Source organism: Dasypus novemcinctus, chromosome 20, assembly GCF_030445035.2.
Source record: "Dasypus novemcinctus isolate mDasNov1 chromosome 20, mDasNov1.1.hap2, whole genome shotgun sequence".
In the NCBI taxonomy this organism is placed as follows: domain Eukaryota; kingdom Metazoa; phylum Chordata; class Mammalia; order Cingulata; family Dasypodidae; genus Dasypus; species Dasypus novemcinctus.
In genome coordinates this window covers 13,257,731-13,273,788 of record NC_080692.1, presented here as the reverse complement: position 1 = coordinate 13,273,788, position 16,058 = coordinate 13,257,731, and the positions used below count along the sequence as shown (strand labels likewise).

General features: G+C 45.1%; 1 protein-coding gene across 5 annotated transcripts in view; it reads right to left on the bottom strand.

Moving 5' to 3' along the window:
• The window catches only part of SFMBT2 (Scm like with four mbt domains 2), a 274,334-nt gene that overhangs the window by 39,105 nt on the left and 219,171 nt on the right, over positions 1-16,058 (bottom strand). For all 5 annotated transcript variants that reach the window (XM_058282433.2, XM_058282436.2, XM_058282432.2 and 2 more), the window contains exons 13-15: positions 15,253-15,295; positions 13,042-13,112; positions 10,590-10,729 (exon numbers count right to left, since the gene is read on the bottom strand). In XM_058282433.2, the coding sequence (XP_058138416.1) occupies positions 10,590-10,729; positions 13,042-13,112; positions 15,253-15,295 (254 nt within the window). The remainder of the gene's footprint in view (positions 1-10,589; positions 10,730-13,041; positions 13,113-15,252; positions 15,296-16,058) is intronic.

The following is a 16,058-nucleotide window of genomic DNA, read 5'->3' as shown; positions in this document are numbered from 1 at the left end:
CAAATTAAAACAATCAGTCCTCTTTAATCCATACAGTAAATTCTCCTTTCCCTTCCACCTCCCTGTCCCTGCCGGCCTCTATGTGTCCTTCTTGCACCTTGGGAAAATAACTCTCCTTGGAAGCTCCCTGACTTTCTAGCTGCTGTCTTCTTCTCAGAGCCAAACTCCTCAAAAACATAGTCCACACATTTTAATTTTCCATCATTTCGATTCTCAACCTACTCACGCCCGATCTCCTCTTCAACTGCTATATATAAAAATGCTTCGGGAAAGGTCATTCTGAAGTCCAGGTCACATTTCCCACCCCCCAGAACTTGGAGCCACCCGACAGTGCGTTCCACTCCGCCTGAAACCCTTCCCACTCCTACCTCTGCGAGGCATGAAAGTCTGTTCAGAAAATGATCAGTGGATCAGGGTATGTGGGAGGAGCAGAGAGAGAATCAGAGGGGGAAGAGACAAAAAAGGAGAAGGTGTAGGCGCTGCCGTGTACACTGTGGCAAGGAAGGACACGTCCACTACACGGTGGATCTAACTGTGTGCTACAGCTTGGACACGCCCTTGGTTTGGTCGGCATTCTGGTGGCCCATCGTAAGGAAGATCTCTTGAAGATGTTCCTGCAGTTGTGGTGTGGACCCACTGGATCAGGTTGGGCTTTACTAAGGATGAGTGGAGTCCTTTATAAACAGAAGGAAATTCAAACAAAGAGAGAGGAAGTCACAGGAAAGAGCCAGAAGTCAACAGAACTCAGAATGCGGAGAAGACGAAACACTGCCGTGCGAAAGAAAGGCTGAGGACCAAGGATCACCTGCAGTCAGCCCCAAAACACTAGTTTTTGGGGAGAAAGCACTGCCTTACAGATGCTGTGATTCTGGACTTCTGGCTTCAAAACCATGAGCCAATAGATGCCCACTGTTTAAGCCAACACACTGCACGGTGTTTTGTTTTAGCAGCCAGAAAACAGAGATCTACCACACCAAAGTCACTCGGTAAGTGTTAGTCTCCTACTCCTTCCTTTCATGCACAATTTTAGCAAGATTATGTAAATCAAACGGGATTCTTTTTTTCCTGTTCACTTCATAAAACTATGCTCTCAGGTTATTTCCTTTCCTATCCACTCCCATGAAAACGTCTTGCAGAAACACCCACAGTAATTTAGGTATTTCCAATCCCAACTACATTATCTGATTAAAGTAATAATCATCTTGAAAGTGCCGGGAACCACTTACCAGGAAGATCATTTCTTTAAGTGTCAAACTTAGAAAAACATTTCCGAATGCAGAGACGGCTCCCCTCGCCTGAGTCAGAATGGCTGAACGGAAGAAGCCAGACTCACGCCTTCGAAAGTTAGTAACCTGCTGAATTGTGTGACCTCGGAGAGAGCTCTCTCCATGCAGAGCCGTAGGGGAGGCTAAACTCCCCCACCTCATCCCCCGGGAAATGTGGCCGTGAATTCTTTCTCAGAAATAGGATGTGGCCGCAAAGGAGCCTCTTTCACACGTTCTCTCTGGGGTTCAACGGGGCCTTCCTGCCGCTTTGCCTGCCCACTGGTCACTGCTACAATGAGCTTTTCACAGAAATCAGGACACATCAAAGGCCCCCGTGGACATAAAAGACTTCTCTTCAACTTCAAAACCAGATCCAAAGAAGCTAATTTTTATGTACAAGTTTTATTTTAAAAAGTAAAATGATAAAGAATTTTTCCGGCTTCATCAGTCATTTCTCTGTAAAAAGGGCTACTCTAGTGAATGGAAAGTTGCAAGAGGAATAATATGAGAAAAGACACAGGCTCCAAACGCTCCTGGCACTGGCAGCAGGAACCCCCGCGGGCTGTGGCACAGGCGAACGAGTTTTGTGGGGGTTTTTTTGTAACCAGGTTTCAATGGAGAAGGTTAATTGTAAAATGTTTCCTTTGGAAAAGGAGAGTTTGAGAGTTTCAGAAGAATAACCGTAGTTATTCTTTCTTCCCTGATTTATACCACATTTACCCTACATTGCCTGGGTCTGCTAGGTCAAGAGTGCTGCGGCAATATCACTTTCTTCACCTCTTATCCACATAATTGCCACCAACAACTTGAAATAAGGGAAAACGGGCTTGCAAGAAACGACAGGAATCAGGAGAGTCTTCTTCTCTTTCATGTGTACTTCAATTTTGGAAGGAAGCCAGAGGAATCACGAAGCTGCCTTTGATAAGGAAACCAGGCAAATGACTGAGAAAGTGATTTACCCCTGAAGAACAGGTGATTTTGTTTTGGCTCCTCGAAAGCAGAGCGCTCTGTACATGTGCAAGGTACTTGCTGCGCTGGACATACGCCCCAAGTACCATCTCATCACAACCATCACGTCCATCTCTCCCCTTTTGCCTTTGGTAGAAAATTCTAATAGTAACAGTCATACTCCTGATAGTTTAGCAGGTCTAGGACTCTATCATTTTAGCCAAAATTGACCGCAGCTTGCCTCTGTTTGGATTCCAATTTAAGGGGCTGTCCCCTGGTGTCCTCACAGCCCCCGGGGAGCGGGCACTCCTGGTAACACCAGGCTCCCCTGCCTCAGTGGTCAAGGCCGGGAGTCTGCTTCTCCACGCAGGCTGGGCTTTCCCTTGGCCATGACACCACTATGCTTCCCAAAAGGAGGCCCCAAGGGTCAGGAATCTTCCATCGCCTGTATCCTCATTTACGTTCATCAGCAGGAATCCGAAACCCCTAGAATAGCCTCCTATCCAGATAGATTTCTGTAGACTCTCATCTGACCCTGTCTCAAACAACCCTTCTCCCCTTCCCCAAACCTGTCTGTTCGACTCATGATCGTCATCACCAGCATACGCTTTCTCCTGAATCTCTTTTTGAAATGCCTGGATTTTCGACCTTTTCTCTCCTGTATCATCCATTTTCTTCCTCCCTATGGAATCACGCCCCTTAGCCTATAAACTTGCAGTAACAGCTCCCACCAAAGCAACCCTCCCCTTCCTCTCTCTTTTCCCTTCAGCTACCAATTCATTCCTGCTCTCTTTTATAGTCAAACTCCACACTCACTGCCTCCTCTTTCCTTCACCCTCCCTTGAACCCAATCCAATGGGGCTTCCAAGTCTACGACTCTGACTCTCAGAAACTCGTCTGAACCAGGGTCACCTAGGATGCCCACACTGCGAAATGATGGCCAATTCTCAGTTCTCACCTCCTCTATGAGCAGCAGGTGACACCCTCTATCATTTCCTCCTCTCCAGTCTCCCCTGCTTGCTTGCTGGTGGCTTTTGCTGAGCCCCTCGATTTCTCCCTAACTCGAATGAGGGAGTGCCCCTGCCTCCACCTGGGAACTTCTCTTTGCTATCCACATTCACTCCTTGTGGGTCTGGATTTAAACACAGCCATACGTTAGCAAACGAATGGTAACCAAATAGATACCTCCATTCTGGGTCTTTCCCTGGACTTAGACCCACATGTCTGCTCGGTTGCTCCACTGTCAGGGTTAACATGTCCTAAACATGGGTTAACCCGTGGGTTCATCTTCCCTACAACTTGCCTCTGCTGAGTGCCGAGGCCAAACGTGGAGGGCTCTTCAAATTCCCTGTTGCTCTCACAAACCACATCCAACTCAGCAGGGAATCCTCCATGTCATCTCCACCTTCAAATGCACCTGAACATGGCGGCTTCTCACTACCTGCACTGCCACCCTCCGAGCGCAAGCAAGAGTCTGGGTTACCAGCATTTTTCTGCTGGGGTTTTTGTAACTGCTTCCAGATTGTTCGCCCTGCTTCTACCCTGAACCTCCTAGAGTCCCTCCTCCATTCAGCAGCTGGCATGATCCTGTAAAATCTTAAGTCACATCAAGCCATTCCTCTGCTCAAATTTCTTCAAAGCTTTCTCTCTCTCACTGAGAACATAAACCAGAGTTCTTATCTCAGCCACTAAGGCCACACATGACTTGGCTTCACACAACCTCTCTGATCTTTCTCCTAAATCCTTGAGCCCTTGTCACTTGGCTCCAGCGTCAGGACCCAGCTGTTCCTGGTACACGCCCGTCCTCTAGGGGCCCGGATGCTTCTCTTTATTTGGATGATTCTTCTTAGAATATCATTCTAGCCCATCCCTTCTCTCATTCAGGTTTTTATTCAGGTTTTTATTAGAGAGGCCTCCCTCGGCTATTGTCTATGCCGTAGCACCTTTTCCCCATTATTCTCTGACTTGTTACTTTCATACCATCTTCTACCTGACACATTTTAATGGTTCACTGTCTGATCATATGCTCCAAGAAACCAGGGGCTCAGCTTTGCTTGTTGCTACCCATAGTAGCAACAACTCTATCTGGCCATAGTAGGTGCTCAATAAATATTGTTTTGCATTTGCTCAATGCATTTCAATATGCACACTGAAATTAGGTACATTTTCTATACATCTAAAAATCAGTAATTTACTAACTCCAAGAATGTATTTGATAGCATATAACCTATCAAAATGGAGGTTTTCATTGCTGCAAAATCCTCTCTTCTGGTGTGATGAGGAAGTTCAACGAAGGTGAAGAATCTTGTCTTTTTCATGGGCCCAGAAGAAAGCTGAGCAAAACAGTATTTTTTCACTTTTTCTTTGCCAATCTTCCCAGATTATTTCCAGTGTCCTGCTCTTTCCTGCATCACAGAATCAGTGTGCCAGCTACAGCTTATACCCACCCATGGGCTGGTACATATTCTTGATGGATTAGCTCATGCTCAGCAGCAACTAAAACACGGCAGAGTGTCTTCAAGAGGTATGTCTGCATCTTTCTGTCATTTTGATGACTGATTTAACCAGATGATAGCTATGCAAGATTTTCCCACTATCCACTATTACCTGGGAAAGAGTAAGTCCTTGATAGGCGGTGCCTCAACACCTGCTTGGCTCAAGGACACTGCTCGAAATATGGCTGTCGTGAAGAATCAAGGCCGTGCTCACTAGTCCTCCTCATTTGTAACCAGTTAAGACTGCACTGGATTTCTTACTTTCTAGGTTTCTTCATGAAGGATTCCTAGGTTTTAAGTAGAAGTGGTTGTTGAGAAGGAGCAGGGAGCAAATGCTCAGAGAGATGATGAAGGAGAAATTCAAACAAGTTATCACCAAACTCCAACACAGGAAAATAAACACAATCTGAGCAGAAACTGATGGAAATATCTTCATGGATGAGTCGTGTAGCAGAAATAAGAACATCTGAAGTCAAATTCCAAACTGCCAGGTGATGGGGGGAAGTGGCCATTCTGTCCTCTTTGGGGAGAGCCTGCACTGGCTGCAGAAGAGCTGGCAGTGGGGGGCAGAGCGGGAGGAGCCATGGAACTCCATTCAAGGGGCGCAGATGAGGCTCCAGCCTTGTGGAACACAGAATGTCTTTGGAACCTCCTGCTCAAACCTATTTCACATGTCAGTGAAGCACAGCAGAGCCAGGCGGGGCCCCGGAGCCTCAGTGAAGGTGCGTGTGGCCCAGCGTCTTGGCACTTATGAAAGATGTGACATTCAGTATTTTAATCCTCAGCTGTGACGTTGGAAACCACACTTCACCCGACTGGCTTATATTTGCCAGGCTTCCTGGACGAACCTCTGCGTCAGAGATAAACGCGATGCCGGCGGGGCACAGACTTCCTAAACTCTTATTAGCCAGCGGAAACAGGGAGGTGACGCTGGGTCCTGACGGTAAAAGTGAGATGGGAGATGAGACAAGAGCGACCTGGAGAAAGGGCTGCTTCTGTAAGAAGGTGTTTTTCCTATCTTCTATCAATACATACATAGCACTGGGCTTAAGAATTTTTTTTTAAGATTTATTTATTTATTTCTCTCCCGTCCCCCGCCCATCCCAGTTATCTGTTCTCTGTGTCTATTTGCTGCGTGTTCTTCTTTGTCCGCTTCTGTTGTCAGCAGCATGGGAATCTGTGTTTCTTTTTGTTGCATCATCTAGTTGTGTCAGCTCCCCGTGTGTGGTGCCATTCTTGGGCAGGCTGAACTTTCTTTTGCGCTGGGCAGCTCTCCTTACGGGGCGCACTCCTTGCGCGTGGGGCTCCCCTATGCAGGGGACACCCCTGTGTGGCATAGCACTCCTTGCGCACATCAGCACTGGGCACAGGCCAGCTGCACACGGGTCAAGGAGACCCGGGGTTTGAACCTTGGACCTCCCATGTGGTAGGCGGACGCCCTAACCACTGGGCCAAGTCCGCTTCCCTGAGCTTCAGATTTAAAAGCAACTAGTGTAAGTACTACTACAGACTCTAGATAACACAGAATTGGGGTTATTAGCCTAACCGTCAGGCACAGGTCTCGGCCTGTGTATTTGTGTGTAGGCTTGTCGGAATAAGACAGGCTTAGGGGGAGAGGAAAGGATAAGCCCCCTCATTTCTCTGCAAAGAGGTGTCAAGACCCCTTAAAGAGGGAGGGACCACATGTCTTGCTCACCATAAGAACCCCAGCTTCTGGCACAGAGCTCGGCACACGGTTAAGGTCATGGTAACTGCTGTGGCCTGACTGAATGCATGAACGGCTTTTGTTTCATTTACTACTGTGTCCCTGGTGTTAGAAGATCTGTGGCAGGCCCTCAGGGAAGATCTGCTGAAGCCTAATGCCTTGGTAGCTGACAAACCCTAGAAAGGTTAAGGAAAGAAAGAAAAAATACAAATGGACAGAAGGGGCCCTTTCAGTCCCCAGCTCGCTTAACTGTGTCCATTCGGAGGCCACAGAGCTATTGCACCCCAGAAGAAGAGAGGGGAAGAAAAGACTGGCTCACCACCACCGAGTGCCCAGCCTGCCCTGTGGCATGTTTGCATCCAGGTGGCTACATGCAACACTCAGTTAACCACCTCAAACTCGTGAGACCAATACTCATGGGTCTTAACTGCTCCCGTAGTCATTGCTGGTGAAGTTAAACTAGTTATAAGGTGCTCAACACCTTAATGTAATGCAAGAGGAAGAAAACGACAAAGGAGATGATCCCACGACGCTAACAATCCCACACGTGTGGAGACTTAGGACACAAAGCCTCCCAATTTACCAAGAGCCTGCATAGACCTGTATTGGTAGACCCTGGAAAAGGCATCCTGGAGAAGCACAGGGGCAGACCTAAGTGAGAAAGAGGACAGTGCTGTTTGACCCTGATCATCCTGGGCAAGACGGGTTTGATTTACGATGAACACCACTGCTTTCTCATCTGTACTTCCGGGTCCCACTCCCATGCCAACGGGGCACAGGAGGGGACCTCAGGGGCTGGCCCTGCCCCACAACCCGCTTTGCTCTGAGTCTTCTTTCTTGGTTCCCAGCACTGCTTGGCCCCACAGGATGACTGGGCCACCTGTTTCGCTCTAGTTTCAGCTTCGCCACACCCTCCCGGGAATTGAGGCTGGTCACAGCTCTCAAAACCCCACTCAGGTCTAGAGCCCAGAAACTCAATTGTCCAAACAGTGAGGAGACACATGTAAGTGAGGACTTTTCCCAGAAGCTTCCTCCTCTCAATAGCTCTCTCTCTCAGAGTCCAGGACTCCCTCTGCTGCAGTATTTAATCTTTCTCAAGGCTGCTCCACATCAGTGCACACAATTAGAGGTCCACTTCCAGCAGGTCAGACAGAGGGAAAACAACCATCAGTTTTCATTTCTAAAGATACAGAAGTTTTTAATTTCCAATACCGTGGATGGCCTGGAAAAGGCAAACATGTCCTGTCCTTGCTTCAATTACCTCATTCTCTTTAAGTAAAATGAAATCTGAATCCATCCCCAGGTTCTGGTGCAGAAGGAAAAGCATTAACATAAATATTAGCTTGGTGGAACTTAAATTTTTCCCACACTCCCAGATCGGAAGCGCTTGCTTTTTAAATTTTTTTTCTCCCTGACTCATATATTTTTTGAACATCAGCAAAAATCAAGCGTTTTCATCCAAAAACTGCTCTGACCTGGCTGTTAAATTTGGCTGCTGGCACCTCTTGAAGTATTTATCTGGGATAACTACTTTTGATTAAAAAAATAATAATAATTTAGTAAAGTGAAATAGCCAACCCCCTGAAAAGGCTGACGTTCAGGCCATCTTGTTAACAGAGCTGGCGGATAACTGAATATCTCATTTTAACAACTAGAAAATGCAACATGAGAATAGCCTTGAAAGCAGCTCCAAGAAATCCCACCGGTTCATTGCACTTGACCCTTTCCCATTACTCCTGATAAAAACAGGCACAAATACAGGCAGATAACAGCACCAGAGCAAACATCTGTCCACAGGGTGAAAGCTACATTAGGCTGAAAAAGTCAATCCTCAGTCTCAGAGTCTGATTTTATATTGTGATAGAAATTCTTAGGTGTAATACCAGTTTGATTTTTTTTTTTTTTTCCTGATCAAGTTTAATATCTGCAGGGATCTTGCTGCAGTTCAAACCCCAAGCGTGAACCGGCTGTCTGATCTCCTCATTAAATTGCCGGAACTGTTTCAGAAAGCCACCTCCCTCCCTCTCCATCGCCATTCTTCTTCGAGCTACAGGTTTTTTCACCTATGGAATCTCCCTTGCGTTTAGGCTGAGCAAGACCCATACTGAGAGATTTCGGGACATAAGACCAAACTCCATTGAGAGAAGCCATTTACGAGAGTAGCTCCAAACTGCTGCTAAGTGAGCACCACGTGAAGGACAGCACACCGCGCAGGCCCTTTGAGGACTCTCAAAATACATTTATTTGGGTACTTCCCGGCCCAACCTTTGCGGTCTCCACATCTGAAGTGCGTGAGGCTTTCCTTTCCCACGTTCCCCCTCTTCTCCCCACGGCACCCCTGAAGCTCTCGCAGCCAGCTTCTCTGCACCTGCAGCAGGCTGCGCGTTTCCCTTTTTCCACAGCTTGTGGGCGACTTCCAAGCCATCTCGGCTTCTGGAACAACCAACTTGCAGCCTCTGCTGGGTTGGCTGCTCTACTGACATGCACTGCCATTTGCCTGGATGCTCAGGAAAGGCGGGGACCCCGTTTTAACCATCACAGACACTCAAGGCCAGATAAATATTTACAATGCTCTTGAAAAAATAGCCCCAACAGCAGCCTGATCCATTTCCTGCCATTTATCTTCTAACTTGTAACCCCAATTCTCTCTAAAAGAGAAATGTCCCCCCTACGTATATAAAAGTCTTTAACTTCTAAGACTACCGATGGCCTGGGAAAGTAAACCTGCTCTGGCTCTGCTTCAAGCGCTGTTCTCTGTAGATGGACTTGTAGTTGGACCCCAAGCAGGGCTGCTGTTGTTGAGGGACTAGAATTACCAGGACATCCTGATGGAGCCTCTGTGCCCAGAGCATAGAATCCAAAGCCATTAGGATACGAAAGAAGGTCATTCTCAAGAAACCCGCCACCTACGGGGCACTGCCTCACACCGCAACATCAGGCAAGTCAGATTTCTCTGTTTCTTTTGGAAATATAATAGTCTTTTATGGTTATTAATTACCCCCCACCTAAGTACCCCTGCTCCAGCCTTCTATGACTACCTTCCCTCCCTGCACACACCTTAAACTTCTACCTGTGTGGCCGCCCCATGCTACATGTTTGAGATTCTGCTCGCTTTGCCTAAGTCAGACCTAATGCCCCTTTCTGTAGACTTGTCACTCCCCTCTGCTCCCAGAGCACTTTGCTCCTGTCCCTACTGCGTCCTGCACATCCAGCGTCAGACTATGTCACCTCCCCAACAAGAACGTGCAATTCGATCAGGCAGGGGGACACTGAGTGCATAGTTTGACCCTGTGCCATTGCACCTGGCTCCTAGGAGCTCCCTCACAAACATGGGTTCAGTGGATAAATGGATTGTTGTGCCCAAGGAATTAGAAAAGCCTTCGTCATGGCACTGGAGCGATAAAGAAGCTATATCTGGAGTCCTCTCTCTCAAGGGAAAGCACTGACATGTGTAGAAAAAGCGGAGATAGAGTTCCCAGAATAGTGCAGAAACTGTCCCAAACTCCCCATCTGTCTCCGAGCACTGTCTGAGGCTGAGCTATAAAAATCAAGGAGAGAAAGACCTCGAGCCACAGGGTCAGGATTCGCTTCCACGCGCAGGTCATCTCCTAACGGCAGGAAGAGAAACGGAAGCTAATGTTACAGGCTGTCTGGGATGCAGCCCATGACACAGGCCTAAGACCATGGAAACGGGCACCGTGCGCCTCCATGTCAGCAGGTGGGGGACAGAAAAAAGAGGAGACACCACGCCCAAGTTTCAGAAAGCTTGAGGCCCAGCGGAGGTGCGTCTGTTTTTAGCAGCCCTCTACGCTGCCTCACCAAGGCCTTTTCCAGGGGCATTTCAAATGCCACCTCCCCTGCTCGACTCTTCCACTCCCTTCACAACTCGTCACCCTCCATCACACACGGTGCTTCATTCAAATCCAGTGTCAGGTTCTCTCCCAACCCATGGGGCGACTGTCTTGCCCTCCCACCTGCCTGAGCAGCTTTCAAGGGCACAATCCCCGTCACCAGCCTGCAGCCCACACGGTTGAGGGAAATGAGTCTCTTGAGACCGTGAACTGGCTGGATGGGACTTCTCACGTCTCCTCTGGAACCTGGCAGAGCCCACACTTTATGGACCCTCCGGCAGCACCTGTTGAACTAGGCTGGTGGTGATGATGAAAGCGCTTTTACCTCCTTAAGCACCAGGACGCATTTCCCCGGTCCCACCGACTGAGGTAGCTCTGCAATTCTTCCTTTGTTTAGGTAAGGGCCTGAGAAACACCGGTGGTTGATGAAGAGCTGGGGGCAGCAGTACTTCCCGTTGACCGTACCTGCAGGGCGAGATCAGCAGAGCGGTTGCTGCAGCATCACAACTCCCTTTACATCGGGAGCCAGCAAAACACTTGGCCGGTCCACCGCGCTGGCAAAACTACCCGGAGAAGCTGTCAGACCTCTTAACTGACAGCAAGTCTGGAGTTCAAAAAAGAAACAAACGGGGCTCAAAAAAGATTGGAGGTAATGACATAAGGTCCAGTGCACGGGACTCTAACAAGGGGACCCTGTTTTAGCTCCAAATTGTGACAAATCAATGGCGAAAAACAGAGGAGCTGCTTCCTTTGGGAAAAGGCACATCATGTCTTAATATTAGGACATTTTATAGCCATAATATCTTAGAAATTCTGGTTATTTTTCCCACCTTCTAAATAAATGTTTCTATTTATTATGCAGCAGCCCAAAAAACAGAACTCAAGCATTGTTTTCACAGCTAAGTCTCCCCTCACCCTCACCCCGTGTATGTCCCCCCAGGAACTCCTCTACCTTCTCTCCCAGAAGTAACCAGGACCCTGAATTGGGTGTTTTTCATTCCCCTGCAAATGTATAAACTTTTACCACACATGGATGTATGTGTGCATCATAAGCATATGCAATATTATTCTGGATATTTTTAAAATGTTTTTCTGAAACTTATTTGCTTGCTCAATGTTTGATACAACCACGTTGGTAAATGTACATCTAGAATATTTATTCATTTTCCACTTTTGTATCTTATTTCATTGTAGGACAGTATCACAATTTAGTTATTGTGTTCTCCCACTGATGGAAATTTAGGTGTTTCCATATTTCTTGCAATTACAATCAAGTGTGTCAATGAACACCGCTGAAAAAGTCTACTTCTGCATGTGGAAAAGAGCGTCTTGCAGGCATATAACCTGGCACGGGACAGCTTGGCTGTAGGGTCTGCACATCTTCAGCTCTGTGGATACAGCCAGAATGACCTCTGTGGTGACGGTCCCAATGTACGCACTCATCGACATTGTATACGAATTCTCGTTGCCCCCGACCCAGCCAACACTGAACATTCTCTGACTTCTTCATTTGGCCTGTTTGATGGATGTGGCATGTACATCCCGGTGGTCTAAGTGTGGATTTCCCTGATGGCTCCTTCAATTTAGAAAGTGAACAGGGCAAATTGTTGGTCTTGCCCTGTCTCAAGTTCCACGGGGGAAAAAAAGTGGGATAATTAAGAGGTAAGACCTCACTGAAAGCTTCTCAGTGTCTACAAGCACTGAACGAGTTTCACGTTTGTCTAAGGGGCTCGTTCTTCTCCACCCCCCACCCCGGCCCCAAGCTAAGTTACACTAACAGTGGTATTTCTATATACACATTGCTGTTGATTTGGAATGGCAATTTAATAGTCTAGGAAACCTTGTTCTCATGAGGACTTCAACCAAGTGCCAACAGGTAAGAAGGAGGTAGAAATGTTATTTTTCTGGATAGAAAAGGGATTAAAAATAAGAATTACAGACTATGAAAAAGTAAGTGACATGGGTTTTTTAAAACCAGTTTGAAGTTTGGATTGTACACACCAGCCAAAAAATTAAGTCCACATTGCATTTACAGGGAGATATTTTTGTAGGATTACCTTGCCCAGACATTTAGAAAAAACAATTTTAATCAGTCTACTAATGAAATTGCTCTCTCTGCCACAAAGATAACCTCAACTAATAGGATTCTTTCACTGGCTTATAGGTTTTAATCTTAGAATTCAGAGAAGGTTTCTATAGAATTCTTAATCAAATATTACTTAATGTAAAAACATGTCTATCAGCAGATTTGGTGGCCAAATGGAAACTCAAAATAACCAAGGTTATTGCGGGATGTATAATAACACTTTACACATTAAAAAATATAGTTTACAACCAGCTGCTCACAAACACAGAAGGTTTTATGGAACAATTCAAAAGCTAGGAGAGACTTAAGTATTATCTACCAGTGTTAAAAATGCAAGCGAAACTGGAATAAAATATCAAAAAAGGAAAATCTAATAATGCTATTTTCAACGATTTCCTTTTCCACATGGTAGGTTCATAACTCCCAAGTAGCACATAGACCCTTTTCCTGCAGATTTTGAGGACTGTTCTAAAAACTCCTGACCAAGAAGCTAAAAAGAAAAGGCAAAGAGAATGTAACAGAGAAATTAAAAATGAATATGAAGTAGGTATCTTTTAATAAGGAGCAACAGAGAAAAAGAGAATAAGCTAAAATTTCAGATATACCCACTTCTGCCTGAAAATACATGCATATCTCCATGTGAAACAATAAAAGGAGAAGGAACAAGGAGCCTTAAATGGGCTTAATTTACCTGTAGTGTCCGGGTGAGGGAATGAACAAAGGTCATGAGGTATTTTCTCAACAGGCACTGAGGATGGCAACCTGTTGATAAAGAAAAATAAAACTCCATCACGGGCTACAGACTTTAGAAGGAACTCTTATATGCAAAGTCTTTTCATAACTGAGAGCAACTACTATACAAAGTCGAGAGTAGAAGAAGATGGTATTTGTGCATCTAGGAGCACACGAATAAGAAAAAATAAGACTGTTTCGAGAAAGTTGTTCTCAACGTCTTTTGAAGACCCTAAGACGCTGATGGGACATCTGCCCTCCACTCGTCATGGCTGGTCAATGAGGTTCTTCTTGGGCCTGTCGGGCTTCTCTCTAGTTATAAACACAGAATAGTGTCTCTCGTCATAATTTAGACAGGAGGGAAGATGAATTTGTAGTTCATTGAAGTTACATCTCTCATCTCCAATGTCTAACTGAAAACTACTAAAAAGACCTTAAAGGAGAACCTATAAACTGGTGACTCTTAAATGTGAACGAAGCTTATTCTAGGACAGGGCTGCATTATGGCTCAGTAAAAAGGTGCTGAATGAGTAATTTTTTAAACAAGGAGACCTGGGGGTGTGGGAGGAGGTGGGCTTCACAGCGGCAGTCACATGCTTGACACACAGAAACCACACAGCTGAAAACCTATGTAAACTCAAAGGAAACCATTATAAGGTATCTGATGGGGGTTATGGGCGGCAGTGGTTCTCAAAGTGGGTTCCGCCAGCAGCATCGGTGCTGGCTGGGAACTTGTTAGAAATGCACATTCTCAGTCCCCGCCCCAGGCCTCTTGAGTCAGAGATCTGGGGGACAGGGCCCAGCAATCACCTTAGGGTTTGACTGCCCAGCAATTACCTTGAAGTCTTAGGTTTCGACAAGTCGTCAAGGTGATTTGATACTTATCCTGATGCGTGAACTGCACATTTAGGAGTCATGGATTTGAACTTGGGTTCAACCATGGGTCTATTATTTAATCTCTCTCTACTTCAGTGGCCTCCAGATAAAACGAAGCCAAGGATTACCATGATGTATTGACTAATGAATGTATAAAAATCCCACAACATTTCTATTCTCATTAAATTCTCAATAATGATATATTATTATTCAATTACATTCATCTACATTTAAAACTTGGTACCATAAAAAATGGTGTTTTCAATTCCTTTTCCATCTGTACATATATTTTTCTCACTTGGGAAAACAGAATCCCTCCCGTGGAATGTAGAGTTTTGTTCTTTTTCTCAATATCTTTCAAAGTACAAAAATGTTACCAACTGTTATAATTTTCAAAAACAGACTGCCTGCATGCAGACCCTTGGGCCTAACATCCTCTGTAGTAGGCTGAATTCAGTACCTTGTAAGATGAATCTTAATCCATTCCCTGTGTTTGGAAAACCACTGTGAACAGGGACTTCTGAAGATGCTGTTTTTAGTTGAGGTGTGGCCCGACAGAATGACGGCGGGGCGGGCTCTTAGTTGAGGCGCACCTTGACTAAACTTAACTTACAAACAGAAAGCCACACGGAGGTCAACAGAACCCAGAGGACATTGCCATGTGACAAGAAAGCCAAGGAAACCTAAAGACTGTCAGGTCTCCAAGATGCTACCGACTGCGGGAGGAAAAGCCTTCCAGCCTCCAAATAGATGAGCCGGTAAATTCCTACTGGTAAGCCAATCGATTATGGGGTATCTGTTTTAGCAGCTGGAAAACTAAGACACCCCCTTTCCTCATGAATTTATGGTATAAATGCGGGCTGATCCTACATTCATTCAACAATTTAGGGTCCACAATTTTATTCACCTGGAACCTAAAAAAAATCTTTCCAAATGAGGGCAGGAAGATCAGGGAACTAGAGCAACTTACTCAAGTTCATGTGGCTGAGAAGGCAGTGCTGGGAAAATCACTACCACAGGGAGCCATTCTCATCTATGTGCAATTCTGGGACTTCTTCAGATAGACGAAGGTGGAAATGTGGATGAGAAATTACCATCTGGAGCGCAACCTTGGGGACAGGTACTGTATCTTGCACATAACAGGTGCACAATAAAGGTGAGTAGCTGCGTTTTCCTGTCTTCTTTACTACTGTGCTATTTGTTCACTAGCTCTTTAATAAAAGCAGCCATGTGTGCCTTCCTCTATGAAGACACTCAACAGTTTCTCATATAGTTTTTGAGAGGAAAAACTTACTGTTTTTCTGGTTGCACCACTGCAATCTTTCTCTTCTTTTGTGCTGTAGAGACAGGCAAAAAAGGAAAACCAGCTTGTTAGCTAATTGGGAAAGTGCTCTTTGTGTGTGTGTGTGTATATATATATATAAAAAAGAGAAATTGTAGGATTACAGAAAAATCGTACAGAAAGTACAGAGTTCCAATACACCCCACTACTATTAACATTTTGCATAGTGTGTTACTTCTGTTATAACTGATAAAGCAATATTCCTATAATTATACTATTAACTGTAGTCCAGAGTTTACACTAGGGTTCACTCTTTGCATTGTATGGTCCTACAGTTTTTTAAAAATTTTATTGTAGTAACATATACACAACCTAAAACTTCCCCTTTAACCACATTCAAATATAGAATTCACTGCTGTTAATTACTTTCACAATATTGTGCTATCATCACAAACATCCATTACCAAAATGTTGCCATCATTCCAAATAGGAACTCTCTATACTTACTGATTAAGCATTAATGTAAATTTGCATTAGTTTTCAAGTAATAATTGAAATCCTGAAAAGTTATTTCACTCATGCCACAATTTTATATTAATTACGTCTAGAATAACATAGGCTTTGCCTGATCAGAAATGAGGTCTAAATAGAAATCAGTACATTTTATCTAATCACTAAGCTGCCTGTTTTATTTTAAAATGTGCCTTTAAATAAGAAAGACAAAGAGCACAAATATCGAACATCACATAAACACATGACAAGATAAATTGTCACAAACATGATTTTTTAAAAATTCCCCACAGAAACTGTGATAAATT